General features: G+C 36.2%; 1 protein-coding gene across 8 annotated transcripts in view; it reads right to left on the reverse strand.

Annotated features, from left to right (window-relative positions):
- Positions 1-19,684, reverse strand: part of DCAF6 (DDB1 and CUL4 associated factor 6) — a 135,296-nt gene that overhangs the window by 113,045 nt on the left and 2,567 nt on the right. For all 8 annotated transcript variants that reach the window (XM_025926207.2, XM_086694182.1, XM_086694181.1 and 5 more), the window contains exon 2: positions 5,772-5,833. In XM_025926207.2, the coding sequence (XP_025781992.1) occupies positions 5,772-5,833 (62 nt within the window). The remainder of the gene's footprint in view (positions 1-5,771; positions 5,834-19,684) is intronic.

Consider the following 19,684-nt stretch of genomic DNA (forward strand, 5'->3'; position numbering starts at 1 on the left):
AGGCGGGGCGCCTGGGTGGCGCAGTCGGATAAGCGTCCGACTTCAGCCAGGTCACGATCTCGCGGTCTGTGAGTTCGAGCCCCGCATCAGGCTATGGGCTGATGGCTCGGAGCCTGGAGCCTGTTTCCGATTCTGTGTCTCCCTCTCTCTCTGCCCCTCCCCCGTTCATGTTCTGTCTCTCTCTGTCCCAAAAATAAATAAACGTTGAAAAAAAAAAATTTAAAAAAAAATAAAAGAGTTAAGGCATACTAAGTATCTTTCTGACCATAATGGTGAAAACTAGAAATTAAACAGAAGGAAAACTGGAAATTTCACCAACATATCGAAATTAAATAATACACTCTTGGACAACTAATGGGTCAAAAAAAAATATCTTGAAATAAGCAAAAATGGAAATAAAACACATGGGAGGCTGCAAACACAGTTCTAAGCAGGAATTTTATAGCAATAAATGCCTATGTAAGAAAAAAGAAAGATCACAAAAAAGCAACAGAACTTAACACATTAAGGAAATAGAAAAAGAAAAACAAACTAAACCCGAAGTTAGCAGAAGAAAGGAGACAACAAAGATCAGAGCATAAATAAATGAAATAAAGAATACAGAAACAATAAAAAAGATCAATAAGACTAACAGTTGGTTTTTTGAAAAGAAAAAAAATGACAAGCCTTTAACTAGACTAGCAAGGAAAAAAGAGAGAAGATCCAAATAAATAAAATTATAAAAGAGATTACAAATGATACCACAGAAATACAAAGGACTGTAAGAGAACACAGTCTCTTACACACCAACAAATTAGACAACTTACTTTTTAGTATAACCTACCTAACCTGAATCATGAAAAAATAAAAATTCTGAATTGGCCACTAACAAGTAAGGGGACTGAATCAGTAATCAAAAACCTTTAAAAAAAAAAAAAAAAAAGGAGCACACGTGTAGGTGGCTCATTCGGTTGAACTCCTGATTTTGGATCAGGTCATTATCTCACAGTTCGAGAGTCTGAGCCCCATATCGGGCTCTGCACTGACAGAGAGCCTGCTTGAAATTCTTGCTCTCTCAACAATAAATATTAGAGTGAGAGTGAGTGAGTGAGTGAGTGAGAGAGAGAGAGAGAGAGAGAGAGAGAGAAGCCCAGGATCAAATGGCCTCAGGGGCTTTAAATATTTACCAAACATTTAAAGAATAAACACCAATCCTTCTCAAACTCTTCCAAAAAACTGAAGAGGAGGGTACATGCCCAAATTCATTTTCTGAGGCAAGCATCACCCTAACACCAAAGCCAGATAAGGTATTACAACAGAAGGAAACTACATGCCAATATTCCTGATGAATGTACATATAAATATTCTCAACAAAATACTAGCAAATCAAATTCAGCAGCACATTATAAGGATCATACAGCATGACTAAGTGGGATGTAGCCCTGAGATACAAGGATGGCTCAGTATACACAAATCAATAAATGTGATATACCACATTAATATAATGAATGATAAAAATCATATGATCACCTCAATATATATAGAAAAAACATCTGACAAAATTCAACATCTTTCACAATAAAAATTCTCAACAAACTAAATATAGAAGGAATATTATCTCACCAATTTAAAGGCTGGCTATGACAAGCCCACAGTTAACATCATACTCAATGGTGAACAGCTGAAAGCTTTTCCTCTGAGATTAGGAACAAGAGAAGGGTAACTACTCTCATCACTTTTATTTAACATAGTACTGGAGTCGTGACCAGAACAATTAGGCAAGAGAAAGAATAAAAGGCATCCAAATTGAAAATGATGAAGTAAAATGGTGTCTGCTGGCAGATGACATGATCTTTATACATAGAAAACCCTGAAGATTCCACCAACAAACTGTTAGCACTAATAAATGAATTTAGTAGTTTCAAGATATAGAATCAACAAACAAATATCACTCACATATCTACATACTAACAATCAACTATTTAATGCCAAGTTACAATAGCATCGAAAACAATAAAATACTTAGGAATAAATTTAACCAAAGAGGTAAAAGATCTGCACACTGAGATCTACACAATATTGATGAAAGACAATGAAGAAGACACAAATAAATAGAAAGATACACTGAGTTCATGTACTGGAAGTCTTAATTTTATCAAAATGTCCATACTACCCAAAGCCATCTATAGACTCAGGGCAATCTCTATTAAAATTCCAATGGCATTTTTCACACAAAGAGAAAAAACAAACCTAAAGTTGTATGGAACCACAGAGAAAGAAAAACAAAGCTGGAGGCATCACACTTCTGACTTAAACTATATTACAAAGTTACAGTAATCCAAATAATATGGTAATGACATAAAAACAGACACACAGACCAATGCAACAGACTATACAGCCCAAAAAACCCATACATATGTGGTCAATTAATTTACAACAAAGGATCCAAGAATATTCAATGGAGAAAGGACAGTCTTTTCAATAAATGGTTTTGGGAAAACTGGATGTTCACATACAAAATAAACAAAATTAACTTGAAATGGATAAGACAAAAATAAAGAAATAAATAAAAGCAAAAAAAAAAAAAAGAAAGAAAGAAAGAAATGGATAAGACTTATAAACATAAGACCCGAAGAAAAACAGTGAAAAACTCCTTGACCTGGGTAGTCATTTTTTTAGATATGACACCAAAAGCACAAGCAACAAAAGCAAAAATCAACGAGTGGGACTAAATCAAATTCAGAAGCTTCTGCACAGCAACAGAAATCAACAAAATGAACAGGAACCTTAGAGAATTGGAGAAAATATATGCAAACCATAATTTCACAAGGGGCTAATATCTAAAATATATAAGGAGCTCATGTAATCAGTTAACAATAACAACAAAAAAACCCAAATAATCTGATTTTTAAGGGCAAAGAATCTAAATAGACATTTTCCAAAGATATACAAATGGCCAAAATAATATATGAAAGGCTACTCAACATCACTAATCATGAGGGAAATGCAAATCAAAACAGTAGTGAGAGATCAGCTCATGCATACCAGAATGGCTATTATCAAACACAGACAGGAAATACCAAGTCCTGGTAATACGAAGAGCTAAATGAAATGTGGAGGTAAGCTTTACAGTTATATGGAGTAAGAGTTCTGAGTAGAAGGCATAAAACATACAAGGCAGAGGCGGACTTGGCGTATTCGAGGAACAGCAAAGAGATGAGTGTGACTAGAACAAATATGCGTAACAGAGACCACAGTACAGGATGAAACTGGAGAGAGCCGCTTGCGCCAAATCACAGGGCCTGGAAGCAACAAGGCCTTGGCGTTCACTAGAAGTACATTGGAAATCGACTGGAGAGTTTTGAGCAGTTGAGTATTATGAACAGATGATACATCACATAATTTTCTTTATAAATTTTCTTTCTACCCTCTCCTTATTTTGAAGGATATAACAGAAACTCAGAAAAGTACATATACATATAAGACTTATAACACTGTTTACTGCATTTTGACTTTAAGAATACACAGACAAATAATAAAAGATAACCAGGACTACAGAATAAAGGGTACATACAACCAATATGACAATATAAAAGCATACAAGCTGACAGAGGTGTGAAACAGAGATAAAAAGGTGGAGAGAAGGGGTGCCTGGCTGGCTCAGTCCATAGAGCATTCAACTCCTGATCTCGGGGTTCTGAGTTTAAGCCCCATGCTGGGTATAGAGATTACTTAAAAATAAAATCTTAAACAAAAAAGGTGGAGGGAAGGATGAAAGAATTAAAAGTCTGTACCTTACAGAATGGAAATTCAAGAGATACCGTCTATAAATGACAGAAAAACAAAAGGATGTTTATGTATGTTGTTTAGTGTAGAGACTAAGAACAGTAATATAAAAATTCTGAGATGCCTACATCTTAGAAAGTGAGAGAGTTCTATAAATGAGTTAAATTCTCTATCATGGCAGGAACTCAGTAGATGATGTTTGAAGTTGCCAATTCAAAAAAGATCAATGTAAGAGTATTACATGGAGATACAAAAGAAATCATCAGAAGATCTGAAATGAAAAATGATTCAAAGAGGTTGTTTTTGGAAAAAAGGATAGGAATAAGGGAGAGTGAGACACATCTGTTACTTTTTGTTATGATCCATTTGAACCATGCGCATATATTATTTTGGTCCGCTCCCTCCAAAAATGGTTTTTAGCTTTAAAATAAATACATATACCTGAACTGTATTTATAGCATAATTATAATTCCATAATAGCGCACTGGAAATACAAAGTATATAAAAACAAGTTAAGTGACACCACAAGAAACCAAACTAGTATCTGGAATGTGTGACAGTCTATAGGAAAACTGACTTACACTCTGTAACAAGTCAATCGCAGGAACAAAGAAGGGGAAGCCTGCTCTACTTTAATAGTGATTTGAGAGGCAGGGCACTTACGATGAGCACTGGGTGTTGTATGTAAGTAATGAATCACTAAATGCTACTCCTGAAACTAATATTACACTGTATGTTAACTAACTAGAATTTAAATAAAAACTAGAAAAAAGAAGAGGCATGGCAATCAAGGAATAAACTTTGCCTGGAACCTCTTTTGAACAAACAACTATAAAAAGACATTTTAAATAATAAGAGAAATTTAATTATGGACTGTATATCAGATGATACCAAAAATATACTGTCAATCTTGTTAAATTACATAATAGCATTTTGGTTACATAAGAAAATGTCCATTGCTTTTTGGCTACACACAGGAGTGAAATGACATAATATCTAGGGTATTATGATATTCTGAGAAAAATGAAATGGAAACTATGTCCCAATATTTAAAAAAAAATTTTTTTTAATGTTTATTTTTGAGGGATAGAGCGAGCGAGCGAGCGAGCATGGGAGGAGCAAAGAGAAAGGGAGACACAGAATCTGAAGCAGGCTCCAGGCTCTGAGCTGTCAGCACAGAGCCCGATGCGGGGCTCGAACCCACAAATTGTTAAGATAACGACCTGAGCCGAAGTCGGACGCTTAACCGACTGAGCCACCCGGGCGCCCCAAACATGTCCCAATCTTGATAATTGCTAAATCCACCTGATGAGTATATGAAAAAACATTGCCTGAAATTTTCAGAACAGAAATTAAAAGGAAAAGGATTCTGTTTTGGCCCTGTTAAATCTGGCATGCCCATTAGACATGCAACCAGTAGAGAGCTGGATACGTGAATCTGGAGTTTGGGGAAGAAATAGAGAGCTGGAAGTCATGGTTTTTTAGCCGTGGGACCGGATAGCATGTCTCAGAAAAGTGAAGAGAAAAGAGGGTGGGAGGAGCCAGGACAAAGTCGCAGTACATTCAACAACTGAAGGTCAAGAAGCGGAGGAGTCAGCTAGAGGACAGAGAAGACGCAGTGAGTCAATGAGATACAGAGAGAACCAAGAGAGTGTGGTGTTAGCAGAAACCAAGAGAAAAAATATTTCAAAAAAGAACATGTGTTCAATTAATGTCTAAATTTCCTGAGAAGTAACCACTAGTAATCATTAGTGACCTTCACAAAAGCAGTACCGTTGAGTGAGAGGGAAGCCTTTTGATAATATTAGAAAACTCATCTGTACTCTTAAAAATCTCCCACATACTTTTCTAAAATCAAAATAAACTTTATGTTTTAACGTCAAACTTCATTCTCCCATTTTTTATTACAGTTATTCATAATCTCTTCAAAGAGGATGGGGCATTTCATCAAATATTGAGCACTTGGTATTAAGGTCCTTCATAGTGGAGAATTAATTATTACTTACACAGCCATCATGCACATTCAGGGTTGCTTCAAGTTTCAATCTTTGGATAAATTCTCTTCTTCCTGTTTAAAAAAAACAAACTAAATAAGTTATAAGTCATTCTTGATGAAGAAAGTATAACAGAGAAGTTAAGAGCCCAGGATCCCGCATGAGGCAGCTCTAACTTCAACTCCCACTTAGAAGCTGAGTGATACCACCTCAGCCCTCATTCCCTCATTAAGTAGTTCCTGCCTACCTGATGCTGTTATTGCAAGGATAAAACGGTTCAAAGATAGAAAGGGCTTGGCACAGTGGCTGGACCACAGTAATCATTCACATATATATTCAACCAATACATTGAGTACTCATTCCATTCCAGGTGGTGTTCTAGGAGCTAGGAGTACAGTGGTGAAATAAAACAGAAAAAGAACTCTGCACTCTAATGAGCTTATTGAAAGACAATAAACAACACGTCACCTGATGAAAGTGTCAAATGGAAAAATAGAGAAAGAGGATAGGACTAGAGGTGGGGGATAGGGTTTTGAACCTTAAATAGGTGGGCAAACAGTGTTTTGTTAGATACTACCTACTTTTAAACACATCTCAATTTCAGAAATGTTAAAATATTTTAAAGTTCATTTTACAATGAAATGTACCAGCAAAAAAATAAAATAAAATCAGTCTAAATGTCCATCAATAGCAGAATTATAATACTGCAAAAATAGAAATCATTTTGAAAATGAGAAATGTTTCCCTTTAAAAATGAATCATCTTTATCAAAGAAAGACCAAAAAGCTTCATGTTTATTCAGGAGCTGTAATGAAAAGAAGCTGAATATATGACAAAGAACGATAATTAGCTAAGTAAATCAGGCTGATGAGATCTCAAATAAAATTAAATTTGACTATGCTCTCTGTACACTGTCACCAGGGACAGATTTCTCTACACTTCCTTGCCATTCGATGTAAATATGAAGATCTTCTTGAGAATGAACTATTTTCTTTCTTTGTGCTTGCTTATAACTGGTAAGATGGCTAGGTAAAGGATGAACATGTGGGTTAAAGAATTTTTCTTTTTTTCTTTTTTTATGTGGGGGGAATGTTCTATGGTTCTAAACATTGGAATAAGACAACCTACAGAAATTCAGTATTTTCATGAATTGGTTGTACTTTATATAATTAACTTTTCAATCTGATTTTCAGTTTTAAAAAGACGCTAACTGTACTAAATAGATAACATTAAAAAAAAAAATTTCCGCCCTTCAGCCAACGCAGGTTTGGCAATCCTACTGAGTTATAATTAAGAGTTAAGATCATATTATCAACATGACAACAATTAAAATTCATTAAAATACAAGGACGAGGGGGAGGAGAAGAAGAGAGAAGAGAGGAGAAGGAAGAAGAACCAAAAATTTTTCTTGAAAATTTTTAAAATCTAGGTTTGAAAACACAGCTGTAGCCATCTCTGCCTAGAGAAAATGGTGGTAGGACATGAGAGAACAGAAGACAAGGTGAGTTCTTCGAGCAAGAACTCTTACGTATGAAACCTGCACATAAAAACATGCACTGAGACTTGGCAGTTAAATAGCTCCCCAATGATTTCTGTATGTGACTTTGGAGATCAAAATGACTGTATTGTCCACATACCTCATTAAATGTGCTTCCAGAAACAACTAACATAAACCTCCTCTACCCTTTACTAATTAAATGTACTACCAAAAAATAGGCGCTGACAGATGCCCTAAAATAAGAATCGTAAGGTTAAAACGCTGAGCCCCCTCAAATTAAAATAAAAATAAACTCATACCTGTAGTCAAGAACTATGAAGTCTAAACTACTCGCAAGCTAACAAGTACCTGCCACCATCTCATGAATGCTGGCAGAAGACACAAGACTCGTAAGTCAGAAGCAAAGGATTTTTCTCCTTAATCAATGCAAGCTTCAAGTTCACATAGGCTCCTTGTCCCCCAATTCCCACAGGGCAATGCGGAGCAACCTAGGTAAGTACTGGATGTGCTGGGGGTTTGAATCAGAGCTGGAGAACCCTGAACTGAGGAAACCCAAATCTTACAAAAGATCAAGCAAACTTGTCTGACCTTTTTCCCAAAGAGTGACATTATCTGCATTATACTGGGCAATAAATAAATCTGCCCTCTGCTCCAGAGAGAGATATTATAACTTCCAAAGCTGTTCCTTGTATATACATTATTGAAAACATAGTCCAGAACAAAGCAGCCAGTGCCTCTGCTCACAAATGTGCAGAAATGCAAGACGCATGGAGAATCGTCTCCCAACAATTACACACTTGTTATGGATGAATTTACCTGCTGCTGTGGCTTCCTACTCATGTCTTTCTTGCAACCCATGCTGCCTCTCATAATTCCATCACTGCTTTAACATTCTACTCTTTATTAACAGACCATAAGCTCAATAAAAAGAGAAACACTCTTGATCACCTGGGTACCCTAAGTGCCTAGAACAGTGAGGAGGACAAAATAAGCATTTAATATACATTTGCTAAATCAGTGAATAAGCAAATAGGATCATGATACTCGCTCTGTTCTATAATATGTCTTCTGTTGGGTGAACATCTTTCAATGACAATAAATATACAGCTACTGCTCTTTTTATAAGAGCTATTGCTCATTTTGAATGGTTATATAACTTACTAAACAGCTTTGCAACTTACTTATTCACATACCTATCTCCCTTAGTAGACCGTGAGATGCTTGAGATAAGTGTTAGACCAGGTTTAAATACCTACTTGGAACATACTATGAATAAGCTGGGCAAAACCTAACTTCTCAGAGCCTTAGTTTACATTACATTTGTAGAAGTTTTACATTTGATGGGTACACATTTCTTGTCAGGAGCAAATTAATTAGCATTCTCAAAACTTGTGGACCTGCTGATATGCTCTACACTTAAAATGAGTTCTCTCCCTATACACAGGTGGGATTGTTCCAAGTTAATACTGCCTGAAAAGAGAGAAAATCATTTTTCAAAAATGACCTCATTTAGGAGTTGAGGTAAGTCCAGCTGATTAAAGAAAAACAGTAAGGCTGGTGATATTGAACAGCAGAGATGGAAAAGCATTTTAACAAAATTTTTCACTTTACTTCATTCTATTGTCCCTTTGAACTACTTTGTCTTTAAAGCCAGACTTTCTGGTCATCTCCACATGCCGCCTTCCCTAGCTCACTGTCAGCTCTTCTTTCCCCTGCACTGTCCCTTGCCCCCTCCTCTCCATTGGTTTTGTTCTTAGAAATCATAGGTCATCAGTAAATCCAGTGGGCCCTTTTAAGACACATTTTTCATGACCTCATAGTATTATCTGTCACAGCTGACGCCATCTTCTTGAAATAATCTTCTTCTTTGGTCCCCATGGCATCTTACCAGATAACCAGGAGAACTGAAAATCAAAGGGTGACAAAACTCCTTTGAGGTGAGACAGAACACAGAACGGTTTCATCTTGGACAGAGCACAGGACAAAGAGGCAGCTGCCATCAAAGTGCAGAAGGAGAACACTGTGAGATGCAAACAAATGCTTTAAGACCAACTGTGGGCTAACAAGATGGCTGAATCTCTGAGATCCTAGACACAGGCAAAGTCCTCATTCGGTCACCGGCTCTTTTCTGTTAGCTTCCACCAAGAACTTGCAAGAAACACTGGAAACAGGGCAGGAGACCAGAAAGAGTCCCTCTCTGGCAGGACACAGGCATGAAACCCCACTCACGTTTCAGGCCATTCTCTCAGGGGAAACAAAAGCCGCAAGCCACTGCAGAAACCCAAGCTAAAAATGGCCTCAGTAAATGTCTACTACCGGTGAGAGAGGCAGGAGACCCTCACCATCATTTCAAGCAAAGGGCAACTGCCCTGAGAAAAGGATAAAAGCAGACACTGCCTATCCTTCAGGGAAAGGCAGGAAACCCCCTCCCATCTGATAAATAATCAATACGAAGTGTGGTGGCACTGAAATGTGTCAACTCACACTGAACTACCTTCCCAGAATCCCTTCCCTGTAGATTTCGCCTTAGGATGAATCACCAGCCATTTTTGCACAAGACTGATGAATGAAGTACAATTACAGCCAATACTGACTTTGCACTCAGAAGGTTGGAGCAAAGCTCATGCTGCTTATACGTGTTGTTGTGTATCTGCTAGCTCACCTTCTTGGAATGAGCAGCAACTAGGCCTAGGAGTGTATGTAATAATAAGTTTATGTAAGTTTATGTAATAATATTCTTAATACTTGGTTGTCATTTCAACAATCTCCACAGCACCTTCACCGGCAGATTCCATCTCAAGAACACTTTCCTTGCTCACCCGTAAGAAGCAACTCCTCATCCACTCAAATCCTGTGATTGCAACAATTCATCCTATCTTCAGGCTCCACTTATTCTAGTTCTCTTGCTATTTCCACCACATCTGCAATTACTTCCTCCACTGAAGTGTTTAACCCCTCCAAGTCATCCATAAGGATTAGAATCAACTTGTGCCAAACTCCTGTTCATGTTGATATTTTGATCCCTCCCGATAAATCAAAAATTCTTTATTTTTTCAAAAATTCTTAATGGCATCTAAAATAGGGAATCCATGGGGCGCCTGGGTGGCGCAGTCGGTTAAGCGTCCGACTTCAGCCAGGTCACGATCTCGCGGCCCGTGAGTTCGAGCCCCGCGTCGGGCTCTGGGCTGATGGCTCAGAGCCTGGAGCCTATTTCCGATTCTGTGTCTCCCTCTCTCTCTGCCCCTCCCCCGTTCATGCTCTGTCTCTCTCTGTCCCAAAAATAAATAAACGTTGAAAAAAAAAATTAAAAAAAATAAAAAAAAAAGCAAAATAAAAAAATAAATAAAATAAAATAGGGAATCCATTCCAGAAGATTCTCAATTTACTTTGCCCAGATCCAACAGAGGAATCACAATCTATGGCAACTATGGCCTTACAAAATGCAATTCTTAAATAGTAAGACATGAAAGTCAAAATGACTCCTGGATCTAAGGGCTTAAAATGGATGTTGTGTTAGCAGGCATGAAAACACTCATCAGAACTCTTGAATGACCAGGTGCATTGTCAATGAGCAGAACTATTTTGAAAGGTATCTTTTTTTTCTGAGTAATAGGTCTCAACAGTGGGCTTAAAACATTCAGTAACCATATTGTAAACAGAATGCTATCATTCAGGCTGAAGCACAGATAAAGTAGATAAAGCACAGATAGAGTAGACTTAACACAATCTTTAGGGGCCTAAGATTTTCAAAATGGTAAATGAGCACTGGCTTCAACTTAAAGTCACCAGCTGTATTAGCCCCTAACAAGATAGTCACCCTGTCCTTTGAAGCCTTAAAGCCAGGTATTGACTTCTCCTCTTTAAATATGAAAGTCCTGGATGGCATCTTCTTATAGAAAACTATTCAATAGAAGGCTGTTTTATCTACACTGAGAGTCTGTTATTTACTATAGCCACCATCGTGCTAGAACTTCTGGATAACATGCTGCAGTTTCTACATCGGCACTTGCCACATCACCTTGCACTTGTATGCTATGGAGATGGCATCTTTCCCTTAAACCTCATGAACAAAAACTCTGCTAGCTTCAAACTTGTCTTTTTCAGGTTTCTTACCTCCCTCACCCCTTACGCAGTTGAAGAGAAGAATGTTATTAGGGCCTTGCTCTGAATTAGGATTTGGCTTAAGGGAAAGTTGCAACTCTTTCATCTTCTATGCTGATCACTAAAACTTTCCCCATATCAGCAATAAGGCTGTTTCACTTTCTTATCCATCATGTGTTCACTGGAATATCACTTTTAATTTCCTCCAAGAAATTTTCTTTTGCATTCACAACTTAGCTACTGTTTGGCACCAAAAGGCCACTTTTCAGCCTATCTCAGTTTTCTTTTTTTTTTTTTTAATTTTTTTTTTTTTTAAGGTTTATTTATTTTTGAGACAGAGAGAGACCAAGCATGAACGGGGGAGGGTCAGAGAGGGAGACACAGAATCCGAAACAGGCTCCAGGCTCCGAGCTGTCAGCCCAGGGCCTGATGCGGGGCTCGAACTCACGGACCGCGAGATCGTGACCTGAGTGGAAGTCGGACGCTTAACCGACTGAGCCACCCAGGCGCCCCTCTAGCTTTTAATTTAAAGTGAGATATGCGGGCGCTCCTGGGTGGCTCAGTTGGTTAAGTGCCGACTTCGACTCAGGTCATGATCTCACAGTTCCTGGGTTCTAGCCCCACATCGGGCTCTGTGCTGACAGCTCAGAGCCTGGAGCCTGCTTTGGATTCTGTGTCTCCCTCTCTCTCTCTGCCCCTCCCCCACTCACGCTCTGTGTCTCTCTCTCTCTCTCTCTCTCAAAAATAAACATTAAAAAAAAAAGTAGATACGCAACTCTTTCTTTCACTTGAAAGGAACATGGTAGCGTTATTAATTGGCCTGATTTCAATATTGTTGTTCTCAGGGAGTAGGTAGACCCAAAAAGAGGGAGACACAGGGAACAGCTGGTCAGTGGAACAGTCACAACACACACAACACTTATCGATTAAGTCCACTGTCTTATATGGGCACAGTTTGTGGGGCCCCAAAACAATGACAATATTAACATCAAAGATTACTGATCACAGATCAATGTAACAATGATAATAATGAAAAAAGTTTGAAATATTGTAAGAATTACAAATTCTTACAAATTCTGTGTCACAAAATGTGACACAGAGACACAAAGTGAGCAAATGCTATTGGAAAACAGGTGCTCCATGCAGGGTTGCCACAAACTTTCAATCTGTAAAAAACGCAGTATCTGCAAAGTGCAGTAAAATGAAGCACAATAAAACAAGATATGCCTGTACTGGAAGTTTTAGCCAATGTGATATTGCAAGAAAAAAAAAAAAAAGACATACATATTGGAAAGGAAGAAATAAAACAGACCCAATTGGAAGATGACATGATTTTGCATGTAAAAAGTTCCCAAGATTATACCCCCCCAAAATCCTAGAACTGTAAGTGAGTTCAGCAAGGTCACAGGATACAAGATCTGCAGATACACAAAGTTGCATTTTTATATATTAACAATGAACGTGTGAAAGTTGAACTTAAAACACAAAACCATTTGTAATTGCTCCAAAGAAAATTAAATATTTAGACATAAATATAAAAAATAAATATAATGTATCCTGATCATTACAAAATGCTGATGAAAGACACCAACAACTTAAACAAATAGAGTATACCATGTTTATGGATCAGAAGAATCAACACAGTGAAAGACGTCAGTTCTTCCTAATTGATATAGAAATCTAATGCAATTCCTATCAAAATCTCAGTAATTTGGGGGTATGGACAAGCTTGTCCTACGATTCATATGGAAAGGCACAAGATATAGAATAGCCAAAACAATTTTGAAAAAGACAAACTAAGGGGGGAAAAGATCACTCAATTTGATGTTAAAACTTACTATATAGCTACAATAAGCAAGACAGTGTGGTATTATTTACAGAAGAACACACACACAGATCAGTGACAGAGAACAAAGAACACAGAACCAGGTCCACATAAAATGCCCGACTGATTTCTAAAATAAAGGCGCAAAAGTAACTGAATGGGGAAATACAGCCTTTTCAACAAATGGTGCTAGATCAAGATGACATCCATAGACACAAAAATGAACTTCACGCTAAACCACACACATCATACAAAACTTAACACAAAATGGACCCCAGACAAATACAATTTTAGGAAAAAAACCTAGGAGACAATCTTTCGGACCTAGGGATAGGTTAAGAGTTCTCAGACAGGACACCAAAAACATAATCCATAAAAGGAAAAATTGATAAATTGGACCTCACTGAAGTTAAAAACCTTTATTCTGCAGAAGACCCTACAAAAACAATGAAAAAACAAGCTATAGACTGGGAGAAAATATATGCAAACTGCACACCTGACAAAAGACTAGTACCTAAATTATATAAATAAATCCCAAAACTCAACAGTAAAAAACAATTAATAAACCAAACAAAAAACGAGCAAAAAAACATAAAGGGACATTTCACTGAAAATATAAAGATGGCAAATAAGTACGTAAAAAGATGCTCAAAATTAGCCATTAGAGAAATGTAAATTAAAACCGTGAGTTATCACTATATAATTAGAAATAAAAATAGTGATAACACTCCTGCTGGTGATGATGCAGAGCTGATGGGAATGTAAAACAGTATAGTAATACCTGAAAGAATATAGCAGTTGCTTACAAAATTAAACAATGTGCTTACCATACAATTCAGTAATTGCAATTCTTAGACATTTATCCCCAAAAGATGAAAACGTATGTTTATATGAAACTGCATGTTCATAACAGTTTTATACTTAACAATCAAAAATGGAAACAATCCAAATATCTTCAACAGGTAAATGGTTAAATAACCATATAAGCATATCACGAAATACTAATAAACAGTAAAAACAAATAAACTATTAATACAACAATTTAGATGAATGTTAAGGGAAATACACTGAGTGAAAAAAGCCAGTCTTGAAAGATTACATGCTGTTTTTTATGTTAACATACGTGTTATTTATACAATATAAATAACAATTTAATATAAATAACAATTTTTGAATTGACAAAATTATAGAGATGAAAAGCAGATTACTAGTTGCCAGAGGTTAGCAGTAGGGAGAAAGGGATATAGCAGTGACTATAAAAGGATATCACAAAGGAACGTTGTCATGGAATTATTCCCTATCTTAATTGTGGTGGTGACCATGTTAATCTATTAAAATTAATTAAAATTAATGTTCAAAATGCACAGAATACATACACACACACAAATAAGTACACATATAATTGGGGAAATCTGAATAAGGTTCATGGCTTTATCTATCTATGTCAATTTCCTAGTTGTGATATTATCATATAGTTGTATAAGATGTTACCATTCATTGGCAGTATTGGTTGAAGGGTATATGAGATCTCCCCAAATTATTTCTAACAATTGTATATGAACCTACAACTGCCTCAAAATAAAAAGTTAAGGAAAGTACCAAGTTAAAAAAAAAAAAAAGAAAAGTTAAAAAAAAAAAAACAAAAAACCTTCCCACAGAGAGAACTCCAAGCTCTGAGGTCTTCAACAATGAAATCTATCAAACGTTCAAGAAAAAGGTAATTTCAATTCTATATAACCTCTTTAGAAAAAGAGAATACATTCAACTCATTTATGAGGCCAACATTATCCTGATACCAAAACAAGCAAAAATATAACTATAAGCTATAATTATGAGCTTGTAACTTATAAGAAAACTATAAGCTAAATTTTATGAGCATAGACACAAAATTCCTACCAAAACTCAAGCCAGCAACATGTAAAGGATAATTTATCATAACCAAGTAGGATTATAGCCCAGGAATTGAATATTAGTTCAACATTAAAAAAATCATTTAATATGCTAATATACCAAATTAACAGAATCAATGAAAGAGAAATCATATAATCAACTTAAGAGATATAGGAAAAACACCTTGACAAAATTCAACAGCCAGTCATGACAAACATTCTCAGCAACCTAAGAAGAGAAGGACATTTCTTCAAAGAGTGTCTACAAAAAACATACGGTCAGTAAGATACTTAATAGTGAAAATTTGAAATGTTTTCCAAGATGAGGAATGAGGCAAGGATGTCTACTCTCAGTACTTCCATTCAGATTCTATTGCAATCCTGGCCAGTGCAATTAAGTAAGAAAAAGGAAAAAAAGAAGAAAAAAGGAATACAGGTGAAAAAGGAAGAAATAAAACTGTTTCAATATGCAGGGACATAATCCTCTATGTAAAAATCCTACAAATTTGGAAAAAAAAATTATAGGAAGTAATTGGGGCACTTGGCTGGCTCAGTTGCTAGAGCACGTGAATCCTGATTTGGGTTGGGGTTGTAAATTCAAGCCCCAAGTTAAGGGTGGAGTTTAATTTAATAAAAAAAAAAGAAGAAGAAGAAGAAGAGGGGGAGGAATGAATAGGTCTAGTAAAGTCGGCAGGATGCAAGGCCAATAAAAAAAAAATCAACTGCATTTCAATATGTCCATGATGAACGACTGGATACTGACATTAAAAATTAATACCATTTAAAATAGTATTTAAAACATTATGTTGCAGGGATAATTATAACAAAAAGATGTGTAAAATTGTGCACTGAAAAATAGAAAACATTAAAGAAATGAAAGAAAACCTAAATAACTGGAGACAAAAAGGACTATCATGGATTGAACATTCAAAATTGTAAAGACTACAGTTCTCTCTGAAATAACATATAGATTCAATATGATAGCAGGCAAAACCCCAATAGTTTTTGCAGAAACTGACAAACTGATTCTAAAATTTATATGGGAATGAGGAGCACCTGATTAAGCACCTGAAGCTTAACCTGTAGAGCATGTGACTCTTGATCTCAGGGTCATGAGTTCAAGCTCCACAATGGGGGGTAGAGTTTACTTAAAAAAAAAAAAAAAAAATTATATGAGCATGAAGAGAACCCAAAATAGCCAAAATAATTTTGTATGAAAAGAACTAAGTTCAAAATATTGCCCTGGCTGATTTCAATATTCACTATAAAGACACGATGTACTGCTGTAAAGACAGCTAGATCGATGGAACATCACAGAGAAATGAATTTACATATATGGCCAACTAATTCTCAACAAATGGGAAAGACTGTCTTTTCACAGATGATGCCGGAACAACTGCACATTCATACAAAGAAATGAAAGTGGACCCTTACCTCACAGCGCAGATAAAAATTAACTCAAAATTGTTCACAGACCTAAATATAAGAATTAAAAAGAGAAAACTTCTAGGAAAAAAAATGTATAAATCTTTGTGATGTTGGATTAGGTAAAGATTCTTAAATAGGACACAGAAAGCATGAAGTATAAAAGACCCTGTTAGGAAAAAGAAAAGAGAAGACAAACTGGGAGAAAAATATTTACAAAATACGTATCTGATTAAGAACTTGTATCAAGACTATACAGAGAATTCTTACAATAGTAAGAAGGTAAATCTGAACATTTAACCAAAGTATACAGATGGCAAATAAGCCATGAAAAGATACTCAACATCATTAATCATTAGGAATAAATCAAATGCAAATTAAAATGATAACGATACCATTATACCTACATACCTAGAGAGGCTAAAATTAGGAAGACTCCCAATGCCAAGTGCTGTGGGAATGCAGCATGGTACAACTATTTTGGAAAGCAGTCTGGCAATTTCTTATAAAGTTAAATACACTTACACAACTCAACAATCCTATTGCAGGTTAATACCCAAGAAATAAGGATTTAAAAGGGTCCTACTCTAGTTATTTTTCCCAAGGAGTAAACAAGGTTTCATCATTTATGTATTATTAGCCATGAGCAGTGTTAAAAAAAATTTTTTTTAATCTGCTGCAAGTACTTGAAACCCACCCACTCTAACCTTGACATCAATGACACTCAATTACAATTATTAAAACTATAAACCATTTAGCAAAGTTTTGCAAACCTCAAGCCAAGATGTATCAGTAAATATTCTACCACATCAACACCACAATTTCTAGCATGATACAGAACAGAAAATAGTAAGGCTAACCACCACTTGGAGAATCTTTTATTTTAGTTGCATGTGTATACCACAAGTTGCCATGTAAATGTATTTTTACTGTGGATCATGGTCAAACATTTTAGAAACACTGACCTAGAACATGCCTACAATACAAACTCTGTGCTACCAGCAGCTCCTATCCCTTCTAAGCATTCTCATCCTATACCCAGGAAGAATGAAATCCACAGTAGAGCCATTCAAATCTGTCTGCAGCTGCTATGATTGATGTGTCTTTGGTGGTCTTATCTTCAGGAATCATCAGCATATTCTATTATATGCATTTGTCATATTTGACAGTCATTTTTCACCACTAAAATCAGACATCTTTCAATTTGCATTGAGGTTTCAAAACTAAAGAGACAAAATACGAAGATTCCACTAACTTTTCCCCATTAGCTAACAAGGAATCAAAAGTCAGAATTTATTGACTCATATAACATATTGTAACTTGGCAACACATTATGAAGAACTGGGTAATGCAGATGTATTCAGAATATGCTAAAGAAGAATCTAAATGCAAAAATTATCCATTTCAATATATATGACTCCAATGATACTCCAAAAACACAGATTTCCTAATCCCCTCACAAATAAAAATTTCCAACTCCACTATAAAGTTGTCATAGGAAGGTACCGGGGTGGCTCAGTTGGCTGAGTGTCTGACTTTGGCTCAGGTCATGATCTTGAAGTTCCTGAGTTCGAGCCCCACATCAGGCCTACTGCTGTCAGCATGGAGCCTGCTTCCGATCCTCTGTCCCCCTCTCTCTCTGCCCCTCCCCTGCTTGTGCTCTCTTTTTCTCTCTCAAAAATAAACCTTTAAAAATAAACAAAGTTGTCATTCGCTGCCTGCTATAGTCTGAATGGTTGGGTCTCTTCAAAATTCCCATGTTGAAATCCTAACCCCTAAAGTGATTAGCATTAGGAGGTGGGATCTTGGAGAGGTGATCAGATTAGGATTAGTGCCCTTCTAAAAGAGACCCTGCTTCTGCCCAGTGTGGTTACAATGAAAAGAATGCTATATGAATCAGGAAGCAGGCCCTCCTTAGCAGACTGAGATCATGATGTAGGCATCCTACTCTCAGCCTTCCAGCCTCCAACACTGTGAGACATAAATTTCTGTTGTTTATAAAACTACTTAGTTTATGCTATTTTGTCAGAGCAGCCTAAACTGACCAAGACACTGCCTAATCATAGCTTAAGCATTTTATATGAAACATACTATACATTATGGCACACAACTCCCTTGAAAAGTTCTTTTACTCTTGTCAATTAAAGTAGAAAGGTTAGAAAGTAAAAATTCAAATGTGGACAAGTCCATTTAAAATGAGAGAAATATGAATAGAAAGAGGAAATGTACAGAAATGATAGCTTCTTTTATAAGCAATGTTTATCTTTATAACACTGTGTGTGTATATATATATATAAAACTTGTGACCAATAAGTTATCACAATAATCACTGAATCCCAAAAGCACTACTGCATCTTGAGAAACAAACATTTAAATCTACAGGTGTTTCTGACTCTGGACTTTGTAAATCACTCTTTAAAAAAAATAAATCCTACACTGACATTTAGATCAGGCCCATAAAGATGACAATAGCTGGCCTAGCCTCTGAATCCCGATGAAATCTTGTGAATTTCGGGGTTAAGTGAACATATGTATTTTTCACCTAAATAACATATAACAAATTATTTATCTTCATTCCCACAATATAAAAAGATGTTTTATGAACTGCAGTTTTCTTTGGTAGGAGGAAAATAAGTAATTAATCAAATTTAAAATCACCTACAAAGCCTGGAAAAACACAGACTATGGTGAAATAATTTGAAATGTAAACATTACAAGAAAAATCTGTCAATTCTATCTGTGAATTATTTATTTAGCAGTAATTCATTATGAAAAATACAAATAATGGAAATAAATTGGAAAAATAACCTACAATACTATAAACAATCAAAATGTTTGAAGTCTCAAAAAGAAAAAAGTTGAGAGAGAGAGAGAGAGAAACGAGAGAGGGAGGGCAGAGAGGAGAGAGAGAACCCAAGCAGGCTCCGAGCTGTCAGCACACAGCTCGCAAACCGTAAGATAATGACCTATGCCGAAACCAAGAGTTGGACACCTAACCTTAACCCAGGTACCCCCACCTTCTACATTCTTTAACTTAGGCTTTATAAAGACTTTGTAGGAGTACTTCAAAATATTATTTTTAAGAAACTCATTAATTCAGTCACTACTAATGAGGATTTTACTATTTCCTGAATGCTATGCCAAGATCTAGCACTGGGGTGTAGAAGAATTACATAAACGGTGTAAA

Source organism: Puma concolor, chromosome E4 (assembly GCF_028749965.1).
Source record: "Puma concolor isolate L17-30 chromosome E4, mPumCon1.1.hap2, whole genome shotgun sequence".
NCBI classification, from domain to species: Eukaryota; Metazoa; Chordata; class Mammalia; order Carnivora; family Felidae; genus Puma; species Puma concolor.